The 25,277-nt window shown below is 39.5% G+C and overlaps 1 protein-coding gene across 4 annotated transcripts; it reads left to right on the forward strand.

Moving 5' to 3' along the window:
• The first annotated feature begins 59 nt into the window (after positions 1 to 59).
• On the forward strand, positions 60 to 23,264 carry NPAT (nuclear protein, coactivator of histone transcription). Of its 4 annotated transcripts, none has more exons than XM_082068127.1 (18): positions 60 to 207; positions 3,853 to 3,971; positions 5,472 to 5,532; positions 6,955 to 7,027; positions 7,501 to 7,541; positions 8,513 to 8,743; positions 9,219 to 9,303; positions 10,447 to 10,579; positions 11,080 to 11,171; positions 11,249 to 11,336; positions 13,014 to 13,110; positions 13,625 to 13,756; positions 14,520 to 16,211; positions 17,872 to 17,987; positions 18,080 to 18,188; positions 19,328 to 19,385; positions 20,882 to 22,034; positions 22,909 to 23,264. In XM_082068127.1, exons 1-18 carry the CDS (start codon positions 171 to 173, stop codon positions 22,984 to 22,986), a joined length of 4,395 nt encoding a protein of 1,464 aa, XP_081924253.1. In that variant the 5' UTR covers positions 60 to 170; the 3' UTR covers positions 22,987 to 23,264. The 4 variants fall into 4 exon arrangements, with proteins under 4 accessions (XP_081924253.1, XP_081924255.1, XP_081924254.1 ...); XM_082068129.1 differs by having other exon boundaries at positions 13,625 to 13,750; XM_082068128.1 differs by having other exon boundaries at positions 9,222 to 9,303.
• Positions 23,265 to 25,277: the final 2,013 nt, after the last annotated feature.

The following is a 25,277-nucleotide window of genomic DNA, read 5'->3' on the forward strand; positions in this document are numbered from 1 at the left end:
TCCCGGGCAGCCCTGAAAGCGGATGCGCGGGCGCGGCGAGTTCCGGCGGAAGGGGCGGGCGCGGCGCTGGCCGGAGGAGTTTCCGCGCCTTCGCCTGGGTGGCGGGGCTGCCGCGCTGCGCCGCCCGGAGCCGCGTCCCGCCGCCCCCCGCTCCCCGTTCCTCTCGGGCCATGCTGCTGCCGTCCGACGTGGCCCGGCTGGTGCTGGGTGAGTGAGTCCGTGAGGGCGCGGCGTGGTCTCTGGGACGGGGGAGGCGGCAGCCGCGCCCCGGGGGGCTCTGCCGGGGATTGTCAGCCGCCGGCAGCGCCCTGGGCGCCGCGGGAGAGCCGGGCGGCTGCGCCCTTGACCCTCGACCGCGTCGCGGCCGTTCCCCCAGGCCGGGTTGTCACCGCCGAGGCGAATCCCGGGCCCCGTGGCCTCCGGGCCGTCTGCTCGCCTCCTCCGGGCCTGTCTCTAGCGGGGAGCGAACGTAGCTCGATCTTGAGGGACTTTGGGGCCTCTGAAGCCGCCGCGGGCGCAGTGGAGCCCGGCGGGCCGGGCTGTGCCGCTCCCCGGCCGGTCTGGAACACGAGTTCTCCGGGAGCTCACGGGAACGCGGCGGTGTCCGGTGTGCACCTGCGGACAGGCCTGGTGAGGGGGGCTCATAACGTGCTTGATCGCAGGCGGGATAGACTGAGGGGTGACCTCACTCATGGTTATAAATATGTAAAGGGTGAGTGTCACGAGGATGGAGCCAGGCTCTTCTCGGTGACAACCAATGGTAGGACAAAGGGCAATGCGTACAAACTGGAACACAGCAGGTTCCATTTAAATTTGAGAAGAAACTTCTTCACAGTGAGGGTGACAGAACACTGGAGGGGGGTTGTGGAGTCTCCTTCTCTGGAGACATTAAAAACCCACCTGGACACGTTTCTGTGTAACCTCATCTAGGTGTTCTTCCTCCAACGGGGGGGTTTGGACTAGATGATCTTTTGAGGTCACTTCCAATCCCTGACATTCTGTGATTCTATGATTCCATTAATACAGGGATGATCCACAACACCAGAGGCAGCTGGGTTGAGGTTCAGCTGATCTTTCTTTTCCTCCCGGTTTCTGTCACCTGTGAGTCTGGGTTTGCTCAGTGTCTGTGGAAGGCACAGAGTAAGTGTGTTCAGGACATCGACAGCAGGCAGTGATTTTTTTTTTTTTTTTTTTTTTTACTTACTTCATTCTTTGGGTTATTTGGATACTGCCAAAGATAAGAACAAATGGATGGTAATCAAAAATATGACCCACATATTTATGTCCCACACATAAGCATCTGTTGGCACAGGTGCCAAGATTCTCTCGCAGGCTGCATGGTGAGATTCTGTTTGCAGTTTTCCACAAGTTTTTTAATCCAAAGCCTTTAAGTTTGAATCTTTTTTTCAGTGTTCCTTCAGCACAATTTATTTTTAAATACTACCTGCAATGTTTCTTGCTACTGTCTTGAGTAACACGCCTAGTAAGAGATTAATGTTTTTATTGTTGTGAAGTAATAGAGGATTTTTAGGAACTCCATGTGTTGTAAAAGATTTAAAATCATTCAAGGGAGATCTCTCACTGTACTTTTCTATAAAAATCAATTAAGTTACAAGTTGATGGGTAGAAAGCTTATCTCGCATGCTTACCAGTGACTTGCAGATGTTCTATACAGTCTTGGTAATACTAAGCGTGATCCGTTCTGTCTCGTGTCTGTTGTGGCCCAGTGTGTGCAGCGTGTCTAGAAAACTTCTCAGCAACCTAAGGTTGCAGAACCGGATATTCCTTGTTGCTATTTCTGCCTATAATAGGGATTCCTCTTCCATGAGGCATCTCTGAATTTGAGTGGATAAACAGGCTTCCCAGTGCTGCTCCTCTTCCATCTCTCTGGTTGTTGTTTTGGTTTTATTTTTGTCTGTGTGTGCGTATGTTTGGGGGTATTTTTGTTTTGTTTTTGTTTTGTTTTGTTTTCTTCTCTAGATAAGTCTTTCTGGTACTGTGAAGGTTTATGTTTATTGGTTCAAGAAACAAAACTGAAATTATAAGATGAGCTCACCTATTGAAAAGTACATAAGAAGAAAGTTTATCTTTTTTTAATTAATGTAAGAGTGATTGTGTACTATGAGTTGGACTTGTATCTCTACATTTCTTAAGACAGAACAAAATAGGAAAACATTCCTATTTCAGAAGGTCCTGTGCCTTTAAGTTGTTTTTGGCGATGTTAAAGATTGTGTCATTATACAGTATGTGCACAAGCAGTTCAGTTCAGTTGCATGGATTATCTTAATTCAGGCATTTTAAAACTTTGGAATGCCTTATTTTGCAGGAAATTCGTGTATGTGCCAAGTGTGCCAGTAGGCAAGCATTTGGTCATCCCTTGCAATACTGTAGTAGTAGGTTCAAGAAAGAAAAGTTGCAAATTTTTACATAAACGTCTGGATGAGTTTGATTGTAAGAACAGCCATAGCAGCACAGATGAAAGCTCCACCTGCCCTAGTACCCCATCTCCCATCCTGGCCAACAGTGGATGGTACAGCAGATAGGAATAAGACTGGTGTATAATTGCATTTCCCCAAAATACACTTTCAGCTTTCAGCAATTTGTGGTTTGAGAGTTTTCTAGCAAAATGTATTGGAAAAAATAACTAGGACAGCCCTTTCCTTTCCAAGGTGCCACTAATGTTTTCTGTCAGATAGGCCAGCTCGTACATCGTGATGAAACTCATGGTGGTTATTCCAACTTTGCTTATTTTTCAAGACCTGAACAAGGACTTATATGTCTGAAGTATTATCTGTTTTTTCCAGTTATACTCAGATCTGCTGAAGTGCATTTGTCTTCATGCAAACTCAAAGGCTCTGTTTTTCTATAGGTATTCCTGAACTGAGGTGGACCATTTTGGGGGTCCATTGAAACAGACATGCTAATGTGTGTGTGTATATATCTATATATCTCCTGCATTGCATACTTGGGCATGTTTTATCCTTTCTTTAAAATACTGTATGTACAGTTCTGCTACAGGCAAGAAAGACATTTTCTTTTGTGGTTCTTTGTGCTAGAATCCTTCATTCAGATTGGTCTAATTCTGTCTTTTAATGTTTAGAGTATTTGAAGATTAAAGCAGGGCTTAAAATATTTGCTGGGAAACGGAATTTTAAGAAAACAAACGGAATTTTAGAAAAGTAAACTTTTTCAGTATATTTCCTGTTAAGGTAACTGGTCAGTCCTGGGGGGGTGTGCAGAGCACAAGTTGCAGCCTGTACATCTATTAGAAATGGAAATTACAGTAAGTGGGTGGGAGCCTTTTTCTGTTACTGATTTTTACTAAAAAAATTGGTATTGTACAATTTTATACACATTGTAACAGCTGCACAGGTTTTACCTGGTTTGAAACGGGAGGATGTGTGGAGAGTTATTGTTACATAGCTGTGCATTTTGTTAAGAAAGTATTGTAGAATTCCATTTAATTATCAAACTAGGCTGTTCAGCCCATGTGAGAGTTAGTTTACCTCCTGAGCCAAGAACACTTTTGTGTTCTTGTCTGTACAATACTGTCTGTATTGTACAATACTGTCTGTATCTATCAGGAGTTGTTCATATTGCCTCACTTTCAGCCTTGAATAGTTTGTAAATACAGTGTAATTTCAATAATACTTCATGCTCTTTCTGGTTTTAACTATTAAATATTTTGCAAAATACATGTTCTTTCAAAATAACTTTGCTTTCTTTGTCTAACATATAAATCTTTCCTTGATTATTGCAATACTATATGCAGCTGGTTATGTTAATGCTTTGATAACTATTGAGCAGAAGTAATGAATGAAATAGTAAAATTTTCCATCTGGTGTATTGCAGGGTATTTACAACAGGAAAAGCTCCTAGCTACCTGCCGTGAATTTATTTTGGAAAGCTCAGATTTGAAAGAATATGCAGAGCACTGTACAGAGGATGGGTTTATTCCAGCCTGCTTGCTGGTGAGTTTATGTTTGCAAAACAGAAAGTTAAATTGTTTTTCAAACATGGAAAAGCAAATTGAGATTTCTCGGTGTAACAGTTACTTCTCAGATGCTGCTTAAAATGTTTAGTTAGATCGTCTGCTCTGGTTTGGGGTTGTTTTTCTTTGTTTTGGTTTTGCTTTTTTTGCATCCTGTTGTGTTAGCAGTTATTTGGTTTCTAGTATTTAATTTTAGTAAGAAACATTTAAGTGTAAAATATGCAAATTTGTTTCAACATATTAGGTTTAGTCCTTTTTGGCTTTGAGGTTGATTTGTGGAAGAGTGTTGCAAGGGTTTTAATCGTTTTAGGGCTGCTCTTGTGATATATTGGAGATTGCTTTCTTATCCTAGGCATGACAGCAGTTAGTAGTGTTCCATTTTGAGTACATATTAAATATTTAGGTAAGGCACCTCAGCTTTATCTAAGGCTGCTAAATTTTGTTGACAAAAAACTGTGTTTCAGTTCAGCTTCCTCTTTGATCAGTGACATCTGCTTTGTCCCAGGTGAATTGTAGAACTGTTGGTGTGCAGTGTGTAGCTACATATGTAGACACTTGCACATAGCTACCAGGTAATTAGATACTTTTAATTTTTAACATATACAAAATGGGATTTTTTAAAGTAGTATACAAATTACAGAGTTTAGATATTGCTATGTATCAACATTTTAATATTTATATGCGCATCTTCTTTTCCATTTCATTCTTCTCATCTGTACTTTGGGGGTAAGGAATTTAGAACCAAGCTGTGGCCAGCAAAAGTTAGAAAAACCAAATGTACATAGATTATTCAGATTCTTAAAGCTTTTAATTATCGTCCTTTTCTCAGTAGAAGAGTTTTTCCATTTTTATGGAAAAGTTGTGATACAATAGTGTCTTAAGAAAATATTCTCACTGCAGCTCAAAATACTTGCAATAAAGGGCTGTATTTGTCATACCTTGTAGAGTTTCCACTAGCAAACTAGACAAGAGGTAAAACAAATGGCAGTGGTCACCTTAAAATCTTGATTCTCTTCATTTCACCTAAAATACAGAACAAGTAAATATGGTGTGAAAGTTAATTCTGTGTGACTGTTAAGAATTTTACTTTGGACAGAAGTTCTCTTCATATTTGCATTTTACAGCATGATGCCTTCCATGATGATACATACTCATTACTGTTACAGATATTCATCTTTTTTTTAATGTTTTTGTTCCATAATAACAAAGATGAGTGAAGGTCATGCAGCTCTAACAGCTACATGAGTGTTGTGCAGTGAGATCAAACATTTCAGATTTTGTGTTCATAATGACATTTTGTTCCATAGATTGCTCTCTACCTAGTTTGGGACAACTCAGCACCAGCAGCATAAAGTCCAGTTCCTTATGTTGAGGGTCAGCATGGTGTAGTCTTCTAAAGAACTGTTTAAATATAATATGGTATAGCAGACAAAGTGTAACTTATTAGTGAAGATGCTAAGAACAGTATTTTTTTTTCCAGTCTCTATGTGGAAAAAACTTGACAACTATCCTTAATGAATATGTAGCCATGAAAACAAAAGGTAAGCCTTCAGAATGAGATTTTCTTTTATTTTTCTTATTTATTTGTTGTGAGCTCCTTGAGGAAGAGGTAATATATCCATCTGTATATAGACTTAGAACAATCTACAATCTGTGCTAGGAGTTGAAGGTTTCCATACTATGCAGACAACAGTCAATTAGATCAGTGTCTTGTGAGCAAAATTAATTGATGATCTTAGTTTGGATTTGCCAGCATATATTTTCACTTAAAATTTGGGCAGAACTCCTGATGTAGTAAAACACAAAGATATGATAAAGTGTGCAAAATGTCTGGGTTTATGTTTGTAAAATTACACTGTTTATGGTTTACACTATAAATAGGAGGGAGTGGTGCTGATCTCCGCTCTCTGGTGACCAGCGATAAGACACATGGAAATGGAATGAAGCCGCATCAGGGGAAGTTCAGATTGGACATAGGAAAAAGTTCTTCACAGCAAGGGTGGTTGGTCACTGGAACAGGCTCTCCAGGCCCCGGCACCAACCCTGTCTGGGTACAAGGAGCGTCTGGACGACGCTCTTTGTCATGTGGTTTAGTTTTAGGTAGTCCTGTGAGCAGTAGGGAGTTCGACTCGATGATCCTTATGAATCCCTTCCAACTTGAGATATTCTGCGATTCTATGAAATAACCAGGAAGAATCATATTGTGTGAAATGTTTTTTGTCTTTTTTTAAAAAACTAATTACAATCATTTCAGAATAACTTTTTTTTTTTTATGAGTATTAGAGACAGGGAGCATTTCCTGGGTTTAACAGCAGTTACTGATTTTAGTGGTGCTTGGTTCTAAGATTTGCAATTTAAGACACTTCTGAATGTTTTATTCCTTTCACATTAGGTTTAATGGAAATGGTAAATAAGATGCAAACACAGTTTCTTCAAACTACTTTGTACTCGGCACCTTGAAAAACTTCAAAACTTCAAAAACAAATGTTTCCATTTGTACTTTAGTGTCCTGTGCTTCAAAAATACCAAGTGTTCTCACCTGTTTGGGTGACATCTTAAGGCCTGTCTGCCAGGTTACGATTTTCAAAAGCACACAAGTGACTTGGGAATATGAATACCACTTCCAGAGAGGTTAGCATGTGTTTGACCAGGACTCAAGACAATGTGCAGATTCCACTAAGAATTATCATCTTGAATGTCTTTGCCTCAATTTCATTTAGGTTTCTAAAACTGAGAACTGCATCCATGGTGAGTGTGTGTTCATATCAGTCAAAATTCTTAAATTAGGAGTTAGGGCTCTCTAATTAACAGAATACTAAGATGATGACTGGACACTTAAAGTTATATGGTGTCTGAAACACCCCATAATAATTATTTTTGCTTGTGATTTTACTTTTTCGCATCATGTATCTGTTTTAGGCATCTAAAATGTTGGTTTGTTTGTTTTTAATGATTTATTTTAGAAACAACAAATGAAGTTCCAGCAATGATGTCATCTCTGTGGAAAAAACTAGACTATACGCTTTCTCAGATCAGGTAATATAGTTTTGAAATCAATGAAGTAAAATTTCACTCTTAAGAGTCGGTCTCTATGTTGAGCAACTCTCCTTATCGTTGTGTGAGAATGGTTTTGCGCTCTCTTGCCTCTGAGAGATGGTGAAAAAAAGGTATGTGGGAGTTGATAGGTGAGTAAACATTTCAAGATTTTAAAGCAGGACTAGGCGATAAGGAGGGCATTAGTGTATGTGGCCTTCGTGTAATAAAACCATATACTATGACTCATTTAGAATCTGATACCATTGTGGTTACTTGGTCAAAAATGTAACAAGCATCATTTGGAGGATCTGTGACTGTTGTTTGAAAAAATAACAATCAGTAGATGGAAGCTTTCTGAAGTCATGTGTGGTTGGGACCACACCAACATTAACCGCATAATAGATACTGTCGCACTGTGTAGCTGAGTGTTTCCCTATGCTCCTTTTATTTATGTCACCTGCTTTATTTTTTAGGAGCATGCAGAATTCCACAGGATTTTCTGCTAATCAAAGGAGTAAGTAGCTGAGCCAATTCCATGGGCTTTATGTTCAAATCACCTGATTTGGCAAAAAATGGGGGAATGCTGCAGCAATCAGTAAAGCATCCTTACTCTCAAAGTGTTGTCAAGTCTCTTGTGCAGTGTTTTTTTCAGCATGTCTGTTGTCTTCAGTGGGGTGTGTGGATTACTGTAGTGATCAAGAAAGGAAAATAAGAAAAGCTGAGCTTATTGCAAGGGGCTTAAATTCTCTATATAGTACTTTCTTCTCTGTTGAAAACTTTTTAGAAGTTTACACAGTTAAAATATTTAAAAGCTGGTGCTTCAGTCCTGAAGCTGTTGATTTAATATAAAAATTTATCACCATCTCGGAACAATTATTTTGTATGCATACAAACATATATTTAAGCCAAATATGAAAGGATACTTGTTCTTTCTAGAATTGTTTCTTTCATTACAAAAACTGCCAAATGAACTCTCAAAAAAGAAAACTTATTTTACTTAAAAATAAATTTTTCTCTCTATAGGACTTCCAAGTAAAGTGTATGAGAAGAGAGAATGTGAAATATAGGTAGCGATTGTTCTTGGAACTGAGATTCACTGTATCGGGTGGTGGTCTGTTATTTAAATTTCAGATTTAGTCTGATAAATAAATTCGTACTCTTACGCTGGCTTAGCTATTTCAGTTAAAGTCAATTATATGAGGGGTATATTAAATAATTAAATATATTTTTTTATTATTATTTATTCCTGTAAATATTGATGCAGTGATACAAGCATGCTTACAATGTCCATGTAAGTTGTCTATACGTCTTGAATTATTTTGGCTCAAACCTGTAACACAGAAGACTTAACTTTTTGAGTTTCACTAATTAGTTTTTGAAGAACAAAAAAGCTTCAATGGAGCATCTTTAATTAGATCTTGGAAAATCAGCAACCTTTTAACATTCCTTTATCATATATTTTCATCATGTCTTTATTATCTCCAGCACGTACAAGGAGTGGAATTGTAGAAATGAAAAGACAGAGAATGCTTCAGCAGTCAGCTCCTGCAAACTTGGGATTGTTGTCAGTAGCCCATCAGTCAGGGCCACAGAATTCCTCTCCTGTTGTTTCCTCTCAAGTTATTCACAGACCAGCGGTAAATCCAAGTGTGTCACAGACAAGACTGAATACGTTGTTTGTGCACCCATCACAAACCCAAGAAAGCAAGATCACCAGTAAGTTGCACACATTTTAAACCTTTTTTAAGATGAAAAAAATCTATGGATATAGATGGAAGTTTTCTAAGAACAAGGCTAATCATCTTCCACCAAAAAAGTTCCAGAAAATTCATGCTCTGCTGCCATAGCTCTCCAAACTGGCTTGGAGTGCCCAAAAGAGAAATGGCTCTTCCATACTTGCTTGCTAATGTGAGTTCAGAGGTCAGAAGTGCATTATTTTGTCGTTGTTCTGTCCTGGGTTCTCACCTAAAACACTTGTTTTAGCAAATAGGGATGATCCACATCAAGTGGATGTTTTTCTCAGGGTGTATTTAAAAGGAATGGTTCTCATTTTCGTGATAATACCAAAGTATTTTATATGAATTTCCAGGAATTGATTGGAACATTATAAGTGGTATGTAGATTTCTGTAGTGCTTTAACGATGTCACTGGAAAAGCTACTGGCATCATGATCTGTTTTTTCTTTATAAAGCAGGAGATTTCATACACATTCAAGTTCCAGCATCACAAGAACGAAAGCTTCATTCAAACTTGCTTTCTCCGGGAAGACGAAAAAGGTAAACAGTTTTCTGTTTGGTTTTGGTTGTTTTGTTTTTGTTTGTTTTTAAGATTTAGCGGCTGTGCAGTGTTCTAACCTCTAGTGTAAATTTTCTTAGATGGTAGAGTGTTTCAACACATTAAAGATCCACTGAGAGTGGCTGGTTTCACAAAGAAAGGGAAAGTCAGAGAACATCACATTAGACTGATAGAGTCTAGTTGTGCTTCTTTATTCCATGTAGCTGGTCTTCACATTATTCCAGTGTTAGACATAATTTTAGAGCCTGCTAAAATATCCTTACCAATTATGAAAAGTCTCGATATTGATTAGTGTGTCTTGCCTGTTTTTAACTTAGAAAAAACTATTGGCTTCAGTAAATTTTATCAGCAAAAAATTTCATATTGCACTAAAAGTGGTGTGAAAAACTCTTCTTTTACTAGTTTAGCATTTTTTATTCTTCTTTTCTAACATCCTTTTGTTTTTAGTGAGTTGACTGGTCTCTGTGTTCCGTTTGTTGTCTTTATCCCTGAACTAAATCCCAGTCAGTGGTTTTGTTCATCATTTTTCCAGATCCTCACTCATTTACACCTTTCCCAAGTCCTCTATTCCTGCATGACTTTTTTGTATATAAGTGATTTTATTGCCACTACTGACTGATGGTTTCAGAAGAGCGTACACTGTGATTTCATATAAAAACTTTCCATTTTCTATCCGGCATCTAAATTCTTATGCAACCTAATGTTTGTTTGCTTCTTTGGCAACAGCTGCTGCTTGTGAGATCTTTATTTTCAGTGGGGATGCTCAAATCTTTTTCTTGAGTAGCAGTTAATGAGAACCTGTACCACCAGTTAAAGTAACATGTACTGGGCAGGGGAAAATATTGAATAGTCAGCATGGAATTCAATTTACCATTGTGCTGTTTACCCACAGTTTGTACATTTGTTTGTAACCTCTATGAATTGACACACAATATATGCATATGACATAATGTAACAGGTCTTAAGATCAGATATTATTGTATTTCCAGTATGTAGTTAATTTTCCGTCAATTAAAATCTTTCATTTGCTAAGAAGGAAGTGAAACACTTGATTTACTAACCATTAAGTGTATTGTTTGCTATGTTCTCACAAAATACATCATAAATTTCCTGCAATGTTTCAGTGAATCTCAGAAGAGGAAAAGCATCGCAACCTCTGGACCTCTTTCAGCAACTAGAAGTTCTCAAGACCCTGAGGAAGTAATAATAGAAAAAGAAAGTGAGCCGCTTGAAGAATTCATAGATGGTAACTTCCCAGTGAGTATATATTTATGGAAGGTATTTACATTGAAGAAACACATTCAGACTATGGAGAACTAGTCTTTTACATCTTGTTTGTCTTGGGTATTATAGAAATTGACTTTAGAAGATAAATGTATTGTTTTGTATTTGAACTAGCTCTTGTGTGTACTGAACTAGTTAGGATGGCATGGCTATGTAGAGGGTTTTTTTCCTTGATTTATTGGCTTTGCTAAGATGCCTAAAAGCTGTCAGAACACAGTAATTTTTTAGATAATAGAAATCAGAAAGCACAATAAACCTTGCAATATTTTAGGAGAATAGAAGTACAGGACTGTTTTGGGATGGTTTTCATAGGAGTGTCATTCAGTCACAAATCGGCTGTCTCTCTTTTATAAAGCGTGTTCTCTGTGTTTAATTGACTTTTTTTTTTTTTTAGCAGTAAGTTGGAAATTTATGCTCTTTTTCTAGTGATGATGAAAATAGAAACCTGACCACTTTAATACTGTGTTTTGCAGCAACTGGTTATTGAAAATGCCAGAGAAAAAATCTTGAGCAACAAATCTCTTCAGGAGAAGCTTGCTGAGAACATTAACAAAATCCTGGGCAGGTAATAAAAGGAACCTCTAAACTTGATAGGTATTCCGTTTATTTTTGAGTTCTGAACTAATGACTAATGTGTTACAGTGATGGCAATGTCACTCAGGCCCCTAAACAGACAGACAGTGGTCCCACGGAACAGGAGACTTCGATTGATGAAATCCTTGGACTTCAGGTAGGTGTGTGTTGTCCTGTTTATGTTTTTGGAAGACCAAGCATGTGAGAATGATGATATTTGAGATTACTCTCTTCTTTGTCTTCTTTCTTTTTATTTGTTTGTTTTACCGTACGGCTAAGTCTAACAGTAGCTGCTGCCCAGAGGCAGTTCCACAGCTCTCCTTGCACAGGCATTAACTCTGATCTTGTGTGGTGCCAGGGAGGCTGGAGGAGCTCAACTGACAGGATACTGGTATTTTGCTGGGGTTAATTTTGAGCCAGTTTAGCACTCTGAATTCATTCCCCCTGCCTGTACAAGATGGCATAAGCAAGTGGCAGGATCAGAAGCCAAGGGAGGAGGATGGTCTCCGGCGGTGCTCAGCTGTTACCCACAGTCACCAGCTGCCCACTTATCACTGCGTCTTCAGTACCAGTGATCAGGTACCATCCTCTGACCGTTGTAAAAGAAAAAGGAATTTAAAATACCTTGTGGTCTCCAAACCTGTTTAGTCTGATCTGATTTTCTGATTTGCTGTAAGATAAACTTGGATTGTCTAGTATAGCAAGAGAAATTGTCTTTGGAGCCTAAATAAGGATGCTTTTTCTTAAAATTTAATATTGTCTTGTTTTGGGAGGAAATGTATATTCTGCTTCTACAACCCAGATTTTGAGTGTACTCCCTTCATTATCATACAACCCTTGAGCTGGCAATCACAGAGTTATAAAGGGGACTTAATAAGGGAATGATAATCTTCATGGCCCTTATAAAAAGGGTAGAAGAGTAAAGGCAGTTACCTGTTTATGAAGTGGAGGTGTCTGTTTCTTAAAAGCCGTTATTCTGTCATTTGGTATTTTTTTTTTTAAGTCAGTTTTTGTCAAAATACAGAGTGAAAAATCTGTGTTCTACATTTCTGAGCAGAACAAAATCAAAGCACTTTCTTGGTTTAGTCAGAGTAGCTGAGACAAAATAATCAAGCATCTCAGGTGTGATATCCACCCTTACAACCACGATATCAAAAGTCATAGAGTGCTTAGGGGATCTCCAGGAAGTCAGGAGAAACTTTATATTTGAACACTTGAATATGTTCTGAATGTCCTCCTAATTTTCTTCTTGGGCTGCTACCAAACAAGTCAGCTTGAATAAGGAACCTTAAAGCAGTGTCCTCTGTAGCCATGCCTTCCAACTGCCTTACATGGAGAAGTAGTTGGAAGTTATATTATAGAACATGTAATGGGTAAATGAAATAAAACTTCCCTTGGCTTAGCATTGTCTTCTGGATATATGCAAAACCAGGAAATAAGAGCTAATTTGGGGATTTTTTTTGCCAGTGGTTGGCTAGTGCAGGCTCACAGCATTCATACCATCTGCATGAGCCGCCAGTGTAGCCTGAGATTTAGGCCTTCTAAACAGTGCTGGTTGTCGTGTAGAGAATAGTCCAATATGCATGTGCAGGGTGTAATGTCTGACAAAGATGTTTGGGTTTTGGGGGACTTTATTTCATAAATTGCAATCACTCATATTTTTTTAACAGCCATTAAATTTGTGGCAGAAATGTTTCCAGCATTAGTCTTTATGTTTCTGTGCTGAGCAGAAGTAATAGAACTAAAAACAATCTGAAGATAAAACTACTCATGTCTTTATTTGAAGTTGTCGAAGTAACTGTCTAACAGTTCTGTATGTCTTGTCTTTTCTCAGGGTGAAATTCATATGTCAGAAGAGGCCATACAGGACATTCTACAACAGACAGAATCGGATCCAGCTTTTCAGGCACTCTTCGACTTGTTTGATTATGGTAGGGTGTATTATTCTCAGTTGTGCTGTTACTGTAAAGCATCAGTTTTCCTAAGTATTGCTTGAAGAGGCAAAGGTAGTTCAGCTGGCCTCTTTCACAAGAGACATGGACTGTATGGCATCTGTGTCCCTCAGTTCAGGACTAGATTTTTATATACAATTATACATGACTATAAAGCACGGGATTTTCTTGTGGCTGAAATTCTGGTTTTGTGCTGGGTCAGCGATCGTTTTATTGCTGTCATTTTAGACTCTTCTGGTCTAAAGGTTGATAGTCCATGCTTGTTTTTCTTTACTGTTGTAAAATTTTTCTATTTATCTGATCAGGGATATCCTCACATAAAATATAAGGACATTTTTATGCTATTTTTGGATTTGTAATGAATATAGAAAAACAGTTATTTTAGTTTAGGATGGCATTTGTTGAATTTGAAATCTCCATGCTTCATTTAAAATGTAATAACGGCTTTTGTGTGTAAAATAACATATTTAATCATTCTTTATTTTGAAAATAGGAAAGAGCAAGGTAAACAAGAACTTACCTGCTGGTATTTCTGGTCAGAATGGAGTAGAAAATGCAATCCTGGTGGAGGAGGATAACCTGGAAACTCTTGGAAGTTCTTTAGGAGCAGAAGAAACTAGTAGGTGTATGTGTTGCTTTTTGTGTTTGTTTTCTTTAAGACCTCTTCTCCTCTGTTCACTTTTCCGTATGAAAATATTTTCAGACAATTTGTACATTTCAAAATCTTTCTATTTTCAATGGTAAAATCAAATCTGACACTTACATTGCATGAATATGTGGATACACCTAGTCTTTTAGAAAGTTTCGGTCTATAAATTTAACAGTAGCCCGTCAGCATACTTACAAGGTATACCTTATAAGCTCCTAAATGAAACCAGGATATCTGCAAAACTGTTTTCTCTTTCAAAACAGAGATGCTTTGCAGTATTCATTGTGGAACACATCAAGAAAGATAATATCTTGCATCTAACATCTTTTCTCTCTGTTGTGTAATGTATTGGTTAATTAATACATAAAGAGTCTTATGCTGGACAAAAGGTACATTTAGTCTGTCTACCCTGTTCTTGACAGTAGTGAAAGTATACGAGAAATAGAGCCAAGAGGTCTTTATCCTGAGATGTTTTTTGTGCTTCTGGAAGTCTGGTGTAGTGACTTGAGCCATTATCATATTAACACTTATTATTTATGTACAACTGATTTGCCAGATTGCCTAATGTATATAATCTAGCCATGTGTTTCATATACTTTCCACTCAGCTTGAAAGTAAGGATGAGTAGCATTATCCCCACCTTAGTTTCATGTGAAACAGTTTTCCACTGAACTGATAAGTTACTTCCAAAATGCTGTGTCTGTTCTAGTAATTATGGAGCCAATTCTCTGTTTTACAGGTGATAATTCTAGGGAATCGCTGTCCTGTAAGGGTTTCCCGTTAGGAGAAGCATCGGGTGCCTTGAAGACCAGCATTACTGATGACATGGCTAAGAAAAATGCAACCAACGAACAGTTGCATGGACATAGTAGACCAAGGAAGCAGACTGAAGTACTTGAAAACGTTACCCCTGAACATATAGGAGAGCTTGAAATCGCTTTTGACTCTGTGCCTGGTTTGACGGCACCGAACCAGAGACAGAGCCCTGGTGGTGAATGTAACAAGCACTGCGGAGATTCTTATGATAAAAAAGAGGCGTCTGTGTTAGTGTCTGACGCTGAAAGAGCTGTGGAAATTGCACAAGACTCACTAAATCAGAGTGCTCAAAGTACTCCTAATCTAGAATATGTTCACTCTGGTAGTCAGCGGATTTCTTTGATTCCATTGGCAGAAGGTACTAGAGTCAGTGAAAACAAAACACATTCTGGAAATAAATGCCAATTATCACCGAATACATCATCATCTGAAAACACACTCACTAAAATCCCTTCTGATGGGAGCCCTGGCCACAGTGTACTGCTGAGAAAAAACAATTCTTCAATTTCTAGCCCATCAGCAGATGCAGGAAAAGAACAGGCTGTAACAACTGGTACAGCTGCCGTAGCTGGTGTTTTACCAGGGAGCTGCAGCCCCCACTCTCCCCATCAGGAACAGGGAGCACAATCGGACTGTGCTGCCAGGCCTGCAGGGAAGGTTTCAGATCTGGCCAAAACAGAGCTGCAGCTTCAGGTTGTTGATACTTCTAACAAACCTTATTCAAATGATCAGCATACACTTGATAAGCCTTCTAAGAAAGATTTTAACCTCCCTTCAGCATTGTCAAACTCAGAGGGAACACAAGGGGAAATGCAGGAGCCTTCATCTTCTACAAAAGTAGATGCTGATAATATGTATTTCTCTTCTGGTGATGGTGCATGTACAGAAATTTCTGTAGTATCCACTGAAAATAATCTTACTACATCTGAAATATGCCACTCTCCTCCCCCACAAACTGCGTCCCCAACAGAGGAGTCAGGTACTGAGGCCAAGAGCATCAGCGGTGTATCTTCTAGTAGTCAACCGATGGATGTTGATCCTTCCAATATAATGTCCCTCAAGATCATCATCAGCGATGATCCATTCATTTCATCAGACACAGAGTTAAATAATGCTGTTTCCAGTATCACAGGAGAAAATTTGCCAACTATAATATTGTCTTCTCCAGCCAAATCCCCAGCCAAAAGTGCAGGCCTGTCCAAATGCCTGATGTCAGAAGACGTGGAAAAAAATGTGGATGCGGCTTTGGCGGAGCAGAATCTTCTTGTGCTTAGACCTAAGGATCCTGTGGTCACCTCAGTTAACGCTCAGAATGAAGACTGTGCTGCTTTTGCAGTTGCTGATAAAACTAATCTCTCCAAGGAAGGGGGATTTATACAGTTGATGCCAGCCACCACCACAGCTTTTGGCAATTCCAACAACCTTTATATAGCCACATGTGTGGCTGACCCAGCTGCCTTGGGCACAGCTATGACACCGTCAAATGTGGTTGTATTGCCTGGCAATTCTGTGCCGCTTGCTGCCCAGGCTCCAGCTGTGCAGCAGTTACGGACTCCTCCTAGATCCAGCAATGCATTTGCAGCAAACCAGGCTGTCTCCCCAAATTTCCCACAAGGTAATCTCATTATTTGAAAATGTGTTGTTCATATAGCTGCTTTTTTTTTATTTTTTGGTAAGTACATTAAAAGTAAACTGATTTTTTTAAACAGTGCCCTATCTGTCCCTTGAAACCAGCCAGAAGTTTTGTATTTTTTGAGTATATTAGTTGCTACTGAAAATGGAATAAAAATCAAGAGTCATTGAGCAGGCTGCTTTGGAAAACATAGTCTTGTATGTCAGAAGCCTAAATCTATGATTTTAGCAGTGCTAATTCAGGAAGCATATTTTGGCTTATAATACAAAAGATCTGTTGTTTCAGCTAAATTAAGCAATTAGTTTGTTTTAATAATATTCCTGTTATAAATAGAATGCTTTGTGTTATAGGAACCTATATGTAGTTTAGGTAACTGGCTGGATGTAGATACCCCTTCCAAAATTACTTCCTTGGTTTGTTTTGGTACTAGTCTACGCTAGAAGTACATTTAGACAAATTTAAAAGTGTAGCATTATTTTTTTCCATTATACAGAATCTCTGCTGGTGCAAGCATTTTTATTACTACAGTGATAAAATTTTAAGTGCTTTTTGAAATGTTAAACCTGGCTATAAGCTGGTTATAATCAACACTTTTAGGTTTCTTTCAAAAACTAAAAGCTTGTCACAGTTATCCTTGAATTTGTGCGTGTAGTCGTTTCACCGTGGTCAGACAGAGGTCGGCACAGCAGAACATGCGGGATCTTGGTGTCCTGACCTTTTCTGTCAGGATGATTTCTTTATGCAACTGTTGTCTTGGGCTTTTTTCACAGGGAAAGAAGCAGAAGTTTGCCCGTTCTTCTGCATTTGATATTTTTCCTGGTGGTGCTCATGTAACTGAAGAACTGCGTGCAATCAGTTTTTCTTTCACTTTTTGATATTTTTTTTTCACTTTTCAATTAATGTTCTATAATAGTTTCCTTTCTTCGCAATTTCTGTATATCTCACAGCCACTCTTACACCCCATTAACATAACTAATGTAAAACAACTATTTTAACAATGATTTAAATAGTTAAATAGGAAACTGGCTTAAATTAGTCTCTTTATGTTTTATTTTAACAGCTGATCTCAAAACCACGAATTAACTGAAGTCTTTGTGTTCTACATTTAAACCTCCTATGAGCCAGGAATGTACATTAGATACCTACATACAGACAAAACTAACCTTTCCCGATTTGTTGTGTGCTTATAAGGGGAAAGGGCTATGAGTGCAATGGAAGAAAAAATTCCACTAACAGCTTTTGAGTGTGCTAATTGTAGGGAATAGGATGCAAATAGTAGTTAATATTTGTTAAGCAGCAAAGTGAGCTATTTAATGTTACTTTTTCTGGGTTTTTTTAATAAATTAATTTAAAGTTCAAGCCTTAACATAGGTATGTTATACTTCAAGCTTAATTGTGAACCATTTCTTAAAAAGGAAAACAGACTTTAACTAAAGAATCCAAGTTAAACTAAAAATAATGGCTACTTACCCAGCTTTCTAGTAGCGACATATAGTTAGGATGATGGTTTTTATAAAGAAAAAAAACAGAGCTTTTCTTGCCATAGGTTTGACCAGCCATAATTTTAAGAAATCCTGACTTCAAGCTTTTCTTTCACTGCAGTTTTTTGGTTTCTATATGATTTCAACACTTTGTATTTTAGGTTCTGCCATTATAATCACATCTCCAGTGCAACCTGTTTTGCAAGGAATGGTGGGAATGATCCCTCTCTCGGTAGTAGGACAAAATGGAAATACTTTCTCAGCACCTGCCCGCCAGGTAGCGCATTCAAATAAACCTTATCAAAATTAAAGCTGAAGTGATAAGGGGTCTTTTGGTAAATTGTAATGGAATATTACGATTCTTCCAAGGTTCTCCATATGCCGGTGGCTAATCCAGTGTGCAACAGAAGTGTCCCGAAGCTTCCCATCCCTCCCAAATCACAAAAGGTTCCTGGAGCAAGAAACAAGACTAATACAGGTACCCACCTGGCATTCTGGAGAAGGGCAGAAGAAAAGTGAGGGTTCTAAATGCATGTTGGTTCTGAGTGATAAAGTCTTATAAATGCTAGTGCTCCTCTGCCAGGTAGCTGCTGGGACGGCTTTGAGAGAGGCCTGTAGCCAATCAGTAACTATATTTGCTCAATTTACAAAGAAGACTCCCAGATTTGGGGTCAAGCTTATTTTGGAAATTTAATGTTTCAAGGCTCTAATGCAGTTAAAGTACCTTTCTTTTTATTTCTTGTTATTTGTTATCTTATTGGTTGTAACTACAGTTTACTGCTGCCGTCAAATGAAGCCGCGTGGAAATACAGAAGTTATTAGAAGAGTCAGCATTTCTAAACATTTATCAAGGAAAATATATAATAGAAGTATTGCATGTTTATACAAAGAATGCTCTCTTTCTGTTTCTTATTTCAGGTATATACTTCTGTATGTTTATTTTAGACTTTGCTTCTTTAAATAGTAAATTGGAACAAGACTGGAATTACATTAATTTCTCAGTATTGGGAGGGAGTAAAGAAAAAATAATTGAACATATTAATTGAGTTATAAGGGTAACTTGTGCATTAGCCTGTCTTCCTCTTTTAAAAAAGAGTAGTCTTACACATAAAAATGAAAGCAGAATGAAGTTGCAAATTAAGAAAGAAGCTGGGATGGTGTAGGTAGTCTGCATGCTGGTTTGCTGACAGATAACTTGAGAGTTCCCTGTGGTTATTTTGCTTCTATTAATACTTGGAAATCCCTGTGTGCGTTTGCAAGTCCAGCTTAATTGGTTTTGTCTTGCCAGGCCTATGTATTATCTAAGTGTAGACAGCAAAAAAGCTTCGGTTGTACTTAGTTGGTGACCTTTGCTAATCTATTAATCTGTAAATCTGAAAATTATGGCAAAGTTTTGTTGCTGGGTTTTTCTGCGATTCTCTGACAGGTGAAATGTCATAGAATCATTTAGGTTGGAAAAGAGCCTTAAGATCATCAAGTCCAACCATAAACTTAGTGCTGCCAAGTCCACCTCTAAACCATCTCCTGAAGTGCCACACCTACAGATGACATTGTACTAACGGTGAGATGATTTACTCGGAATACAGTAGTTTATTAATGCTTCATCTGTTGTTTCAGGAAAACTGGTACCAAGTGTAGCTGAGCCTTTGAACCACACAAATTCTCGAACACAAAGGTCAGTAGTGCTCGGTATCCAAACTTTTTCCTGCCATGAATTTCTTTGTCCTGTGTTGACTGGGAGGAGGACAGATTTTTTTTTAATGGTGACATATGCAAGACATGTGTTTTTGCGCCCCCCCCCGACTGTCTGCTAGGAGGATTGATGCTGATGTGTGTTAGTGCTGGTACCGCGTGTTATTAATGACAAGCCTGTGCTAGAATTCTGCCGTTACTGTTCCTCTGTGAATTTTGTGTGGCTTTGTGTTTATTTACACCCATCTCAGTCATCAAATAAATATTGTTCGAGTGGAGTCCAAGCTACTGGAAATTACGTGTTACATTTAGTGAAAGATTTTGATGACTAGCCCCTTTTGGATATAATTTAATTTCTAATCAGGACAGGTCTTAGTCTTCTGTTAGGCAAGTGAGAGAGAAAGAAGCAGGGCTTCGGTGGGAACTCTTTATCATTAATGGACTTGGGAAACAAAAGGATGTTGGAATGAGCAAGAGTGTAGAAAGAGATAAGATGTTCTGTTTAAATATTAGAGGTGAAACATTCTTTTATTGTAAAAGTACACTTTAAAAAAAACCTACCTAGCCAGAACTCAGGTAAAATATTGGAAAAGTGGAGGAAAACAGGAACAATAAAGTCAACTTATTAAAAAAACAACCCAATGTATGCCAAGGTATACAGCATACATGCATGTAAAAAATTGTGATTTTTAAAAAGCCACAGAAGCAAGATTTGGGATGTCATCTTGAAAATTCAGCTTTGTGTTAATTTTACTCAATCTCTAGGCATATGTTTGGAATAGCAAAGAGAGCAAAATGTAATTTCTCATTCCTACCCTCTGTCTCATCTCAAACAAACTGCTACAGCCCACACCAGCTTTACCACCCAGAATGTTCTGGCATCTGTGTAGCCAATTCAGCTCCAGGGGCTGCCAGAGCCAGAACCAGATTTCGGGATGGACTGTGCTGTCAGGAACGTGCTCAGGTTCTTTTTGAACTCAGATAAACTACCAGCATCCACAAATATCCCAGGGTAAAAAGTTCCCAAGCTCAAGTACATGCGGTGTCCAAACCTCCTGGCTTTGTTTTGAACCTGGTAATAGTTTTACTTGATGCCCCTAGTTCTTCCGCTGCAAGATACAGCAAATAGTTTCCTTTTGGTTGTTGTTTATTTGTTTGGTTTTGTGGGTTTTTTTTTTTCCCCCAGAGCTCTGTTGCATTTCCCCTCAGTCATCTCTCTTGCCAGGCTGAAAAGCCCCAGTCTACCTCATTGTTCTTTGTACAGACCCTGTTTCATACCTTTTTGGCCTTCTCTGAAGCTTTCTGCAGTTGTCATCCCTTGCTCTTGATCTTTGCACATTGATAAAATACTTACATATAGAGAATGGAGAGAGCTTTAAAGGGGTGTTTTGAGGGGTGGGTGAGGACTTCGAGCCAGCCAAAATAAACTTGTGCAATAAGAACAAGTATTTTGCTGAAGTATTTTCATCTCATTTTCAGGACTGGAAATTCGGACAAGCTTATCACTGCAGAAGTAGCAAGGAAGGTAGAGGAGAACTTACCTGTAGCACCAGTAGAGAGCACAAGCTCAAATTCAAGACAAAGTGAAAGTCACAGGAGAGTCCTTTGCTTTGATAACGTCCTACCTGTTGCAGGGGGAAACGCCCAAATTCAAACGACTAAGAGTTCATCCCAAAAAGAAAGAAATGAAAATGCTTCATTGGCTGCTGACTCTGCATCATCCTCTAAGGCACAGTCAGCAAAGAGAGAGAAGGATAAAACGTTGCCCAGAATTCTGTGTAAGCCAGAAGTTGGCAGCAACAGAAGCGCATCTGCAAAGGAGCCGCAGCCCGAGCGGAAGGTGGCGGCTGCAGGGCTTCCACCGGATCCCTTCCACAAGACTACCGCAAATAAAGAAAATGAGTTACGGAGAGATAGTGAGGAAAAGCAGAAGAACCAGGACACGGCCAAACTCTCAAATGGCCAGCAAAGCGTTAGCTTGTGGAATGAGAAGACAGTTGCTTCGGTGCCAGAGCTGAACAAAAAGCAAGGGGCGCTGTCAAACGGGACTAGCAAATCTTCCGTGTCCGGTTCTTTGTCTTCAAAGGAGCCAAAGCGAGAACCAGCTAAAGGTTCCAACCAAGGCCTTTGCCTGTCAAGTCCGTTCACTAAACAGTGTGTGGAAATGCTGCAAGACATTCAGTGGCACAGCCCGACTAGTAAAACAGTTGAAAACGGAGAATTGCCAGTACCCCGTACGCCGTCTGGAGTCGGAGACAGGCACACGGATGATACTACAGACAGCGTACGGACACCGACCTGTCGGCGCTTCAGCGAGGACAGCGCGACCCCCAGAGTGATGGTGCCCCCTGCCACGCCAGACCTGCCCGCCTGCAGCCCGGCCAGCGAGACGGGCAGCGAGAACAGCGTCAGCATGGCCGCGCACACCCTCATGATCCTGTCACGGGCGGCCATCGCCAGGACTAGCGCCGCAACTCCCCTCAAGGACAACATGCAGCAGTTCAGATCTTTACGGAGCACGGTAAAGAAAAGGAAACTGGAGGACTTGAATGAGGGCGAGAGAAATTCTCGTTCTGCAAATAGGAAAGACCTTCAAAGCTCTCCAACACAATCAAAAAAGAAGAAAATAAAGGCAAGTCAAGCATTAACCTTTAATTTAAAATTCTAAATATGTATTACATGTGTATATGTTATTTATAAGGGGATAGTTCAGAGCTGCTAATCCAGATTCCTGACATTCTGTTTGTATTTGTCAGTTTTACTAACCTGGCCTCTTGAGCCTACTGTGAGCTATCGGTGTTGTTAAGATTAGCACAGTCTTCAGACACACACAAGTAACTCCTGCTGACTCTGCACATATCTATGAAAACCAAATTACTTCTTGAAACATGAATGAGTTTCTAAATTTGAACTTCAGTATACATTTCTAGATTGAATGTAAGAATTAGGCCAAACTCAAACTAGGTCTTAGTAAAATTCAGCCTGTTCTTGCCTCCTCATTTCCCAGCGGACAAGGAATTCACATTTTGTGCATTCCCAGTCTCTCAGTCTACAGCACCAGGCCTTTGAGGTGGGGATTTGATTTAATGGCAAATAGCGAAGGTGTGAGATGTGGAAAGGTGATGTATGTAAATAATCAAAAGGGAGACACGGTGCAACTGTCATTCAGCACAGCTAGGGTTCTTTGTAGCTAAAAATAATTTATAAGATACGAGTGAAATATCATAGCTGAAAAATGCTCAGTTACTCGTAGTGCACGCGTGAGAAGGGCTGCGAGGCCACACGGGGCTGAACTCCGGCTGTGACGCTGCTGTGGGTGAGCGCTCAGCTGCTCCTGTCCCCCAGCCCCACTGTCCGTACCCTGGGGGTACATGCAGCACCTCGGTGTCTGGTTTTTGGGTGAGCTTTGTGCAGTTTGTCTGTAAGGGAGATGGGAGGATGAGGACAAAAGGAACGTGTACAGACTCTGCGGTATTTAACACAGCTCTTCTTTTCCTCTCCCACAGAAAAAGAAGCTGCCAAATTCTTTTCCAGCAGGAATGGATGTGGACAAGTTCCTGTTGTCTTTGCATTACGATGAATGAAAAAGTTGTTGAACGGTGACTGTCTGAAGCTGAATATTGTTGTGCTGAGGTTTTGCATGGGAAGAGAAGTTAATTTTGAGGAGTGAGTTGCACTTTCAGTGCACTGAATTTTCACTTTATAGCAAAATCATGCTGTTTCTGAAGCAGGTTGCTAAGTGTAAATATCATTAAGTTGGTATATGTTTATTTTTTAAAAAGCACTTGCGTAATACAGAGCCTTTTAATTTGCAAAATTGTAAATTTGTATAAATGTAAGAAAAGTTGTATGTTTCCTGTTAGACCACGTTGTCTGTGTTCTGCTGCGTTCTCTACTTCCCCCTCTGAACCGCTGTAGCCGATCGCTGCCACGGGGTGAGTCTGACGGCGTTTGAAGTTCACTGCTGTGAGACGGGGCAGCCAGCCCGGCCGCTGGCCTTGTCTTGTTGAATCCCAGAGGGACTCAGTCTTTGGCTGTAATGGGCTCATACTAACGCACTCTCCTCTCATTGCCGTCAAACCCACGATGTGAGGCTTTGAAAGAGGTAACTACACGTGAGGCCAGTAAAACCTCCAGTGGTATTTCTCATCCGATGAAGCTTTTCCCAACCTGTCATGCAGATAGGAACTTGAACTTGTCTCCATCTCATCTCTTTACTGGATTTGCTACAGAGGATGTAATTTATGTCATTTGAATGCAAAAGCTGCTTTCAAACCATGTACTTGGCTGTGGGTTCCCCCCCTGTCCATACCCTGGTACGAATACTGACACTGTAGCAAAAGCCAGACCAGAATTTCAGCATGTTCTGTTGCAAGCGTCAGTTCTTGCACTGTCATTTGTACTGTTGAGAAAGCATTTGTTAATGTCACTCATGCTTTTAGTCAGACATGGAAAAATTTGCATCTCATCTTTCTGTTTAATGTTGAATTTTCATAGCTGCTGTAGAAAATGTAGGAAAAGCTGAGCCTCTATCTGCGTAAAAATGAGCATGGGTGAAAACTACCACACCAAGCCTTGCTCCAGTACTGCAGAACCTTCTCTGCTAGTCTTTCCTCCTTTGTTTTCACATTGTTGAGGTCTTAAAAATGCAAGGGTTTTTTAAGAGATCTGTACAGCAACAGGGCAATGTTTCAGATAGTTTATGAGGATTCCTAAGGAACAAATATTATGCAGTAGATGTTTATATTAAACCCATCCAATAACTAAATACTGCATAGCATTTACAGCTTGAATAAATATTTTTGGTTTAATAAGAAGTTGTGTGTCTTGCTTAATATTTTGTAAGTTCACTAAGCAGCCTTGCGGACATTGTATATTAAAGTCATGTTGATCAGTCATTTTTTGACGAGAGTTCAATATCAAACAATGTTCTAATAGCAGCAATTGTCAGAATGGCAAAAACAATTGTTTCTGCTACATGGTGGTATATCATGCTTAATAGCATTCTGTCTGTTGATACATGGTATTTTTATATGTGCTATTTTTAAATAGATGATTTGCTATTTATTTGAGACGTGGTGTAGCTCTTCCATGGGACAGCCGAAATCCACCATTGTCTTTCAGTTCAGGTGATGTGGTACTACTAAAGATGCAAATTATCAGTTCACTTACTTAGGCTTTCCAAGGAGAAAGCATCTTCAGTTCCAGGCTGCTGGCACATGGTAAATAATTTTTAGAAGAACAGGTGTGAGAGCATGAGGGGAGGGTTTTCACAGTGTTTTCCCCCACTGTTCCTTTGCTACCTCTACAAGTACGGTCCTTCCCAGGAGAAGCAGATCCCACTACATCCCAGTCAAAACTATTTATGCCCCTTACTTTATGGAGGAAAATGGAAGGACAACTAGTGGGCAAAGATGACTTTCTGTTGAAATTCACATCAAAATAAGAAAGCAGTTAAGTCCCGGCTAAGAAATTTAAGTGTTTGATGTTTTTCCCTTGTGAACAGGGTGAGATTGGAAATTGGCTATTTCACCAGTAAAAAAACCTATTTTTGCCCTCTGGCAAAAAGCCTGCTCAGGAAACTGCATTAACTTCTCCTGGAATGAATCTTGTTTGAGGCTTTGGTGAGAGTAGTTTCCTGCCTCCCCTCTTCTAGTTTACTTGGGTACTACACCCCAAGGCAGGGGCTCCTTTTCTGCATCTGACCAGGCTTAGAGGTGCACAACAGCAGAAAAAACAGCCTTTGAGTCAAGTGATTTTTTCTGTGAAAATCACTTCGTAATTAGGAAAATTAAGCCACAAAACTACAAGAAACTAGCTCCTTCTAGTAGCGAGTTACCAAAATAATTAATTTCATCATCAGTGACAGAGGAAG

This window comes from Streptopelia decaocto (assembly GCF_964273445.1).
Source record: "Streptopelia decaocto genome assembly, chromosome: 1".
Taxonomy (NCBI): domain Eukaryota; kingdom Metazoa; phylum Chordata; class Aves; order Columbiformes; family Columbidae; genus Streptopelia; species Streptopelia decaocto.

Bases quoted from the DNA above. Each gene is read 5' to 3' on its own strand.
- NPAT (XM_082068127.1), top strand. From the start codon at position 171: ATGCTGCTGCCGTCCGACGTGGCCCGGCTGGTGCTGG. The intron at 16,212-17,871 runs GTAATCTCATTA...TTTGTATTTTAG, and splicing joins CTCCCCAAATTTCCCACAAG to GTTCTGCCATTATAATCACA. The intron at 17,988-18,079 runs GTAGCGCATTCA...GATTCTTCCAAG, and splicing joins TCTCAGCACCTGCCCGCCAG to GTTCTCCATATGCCGGTGGC.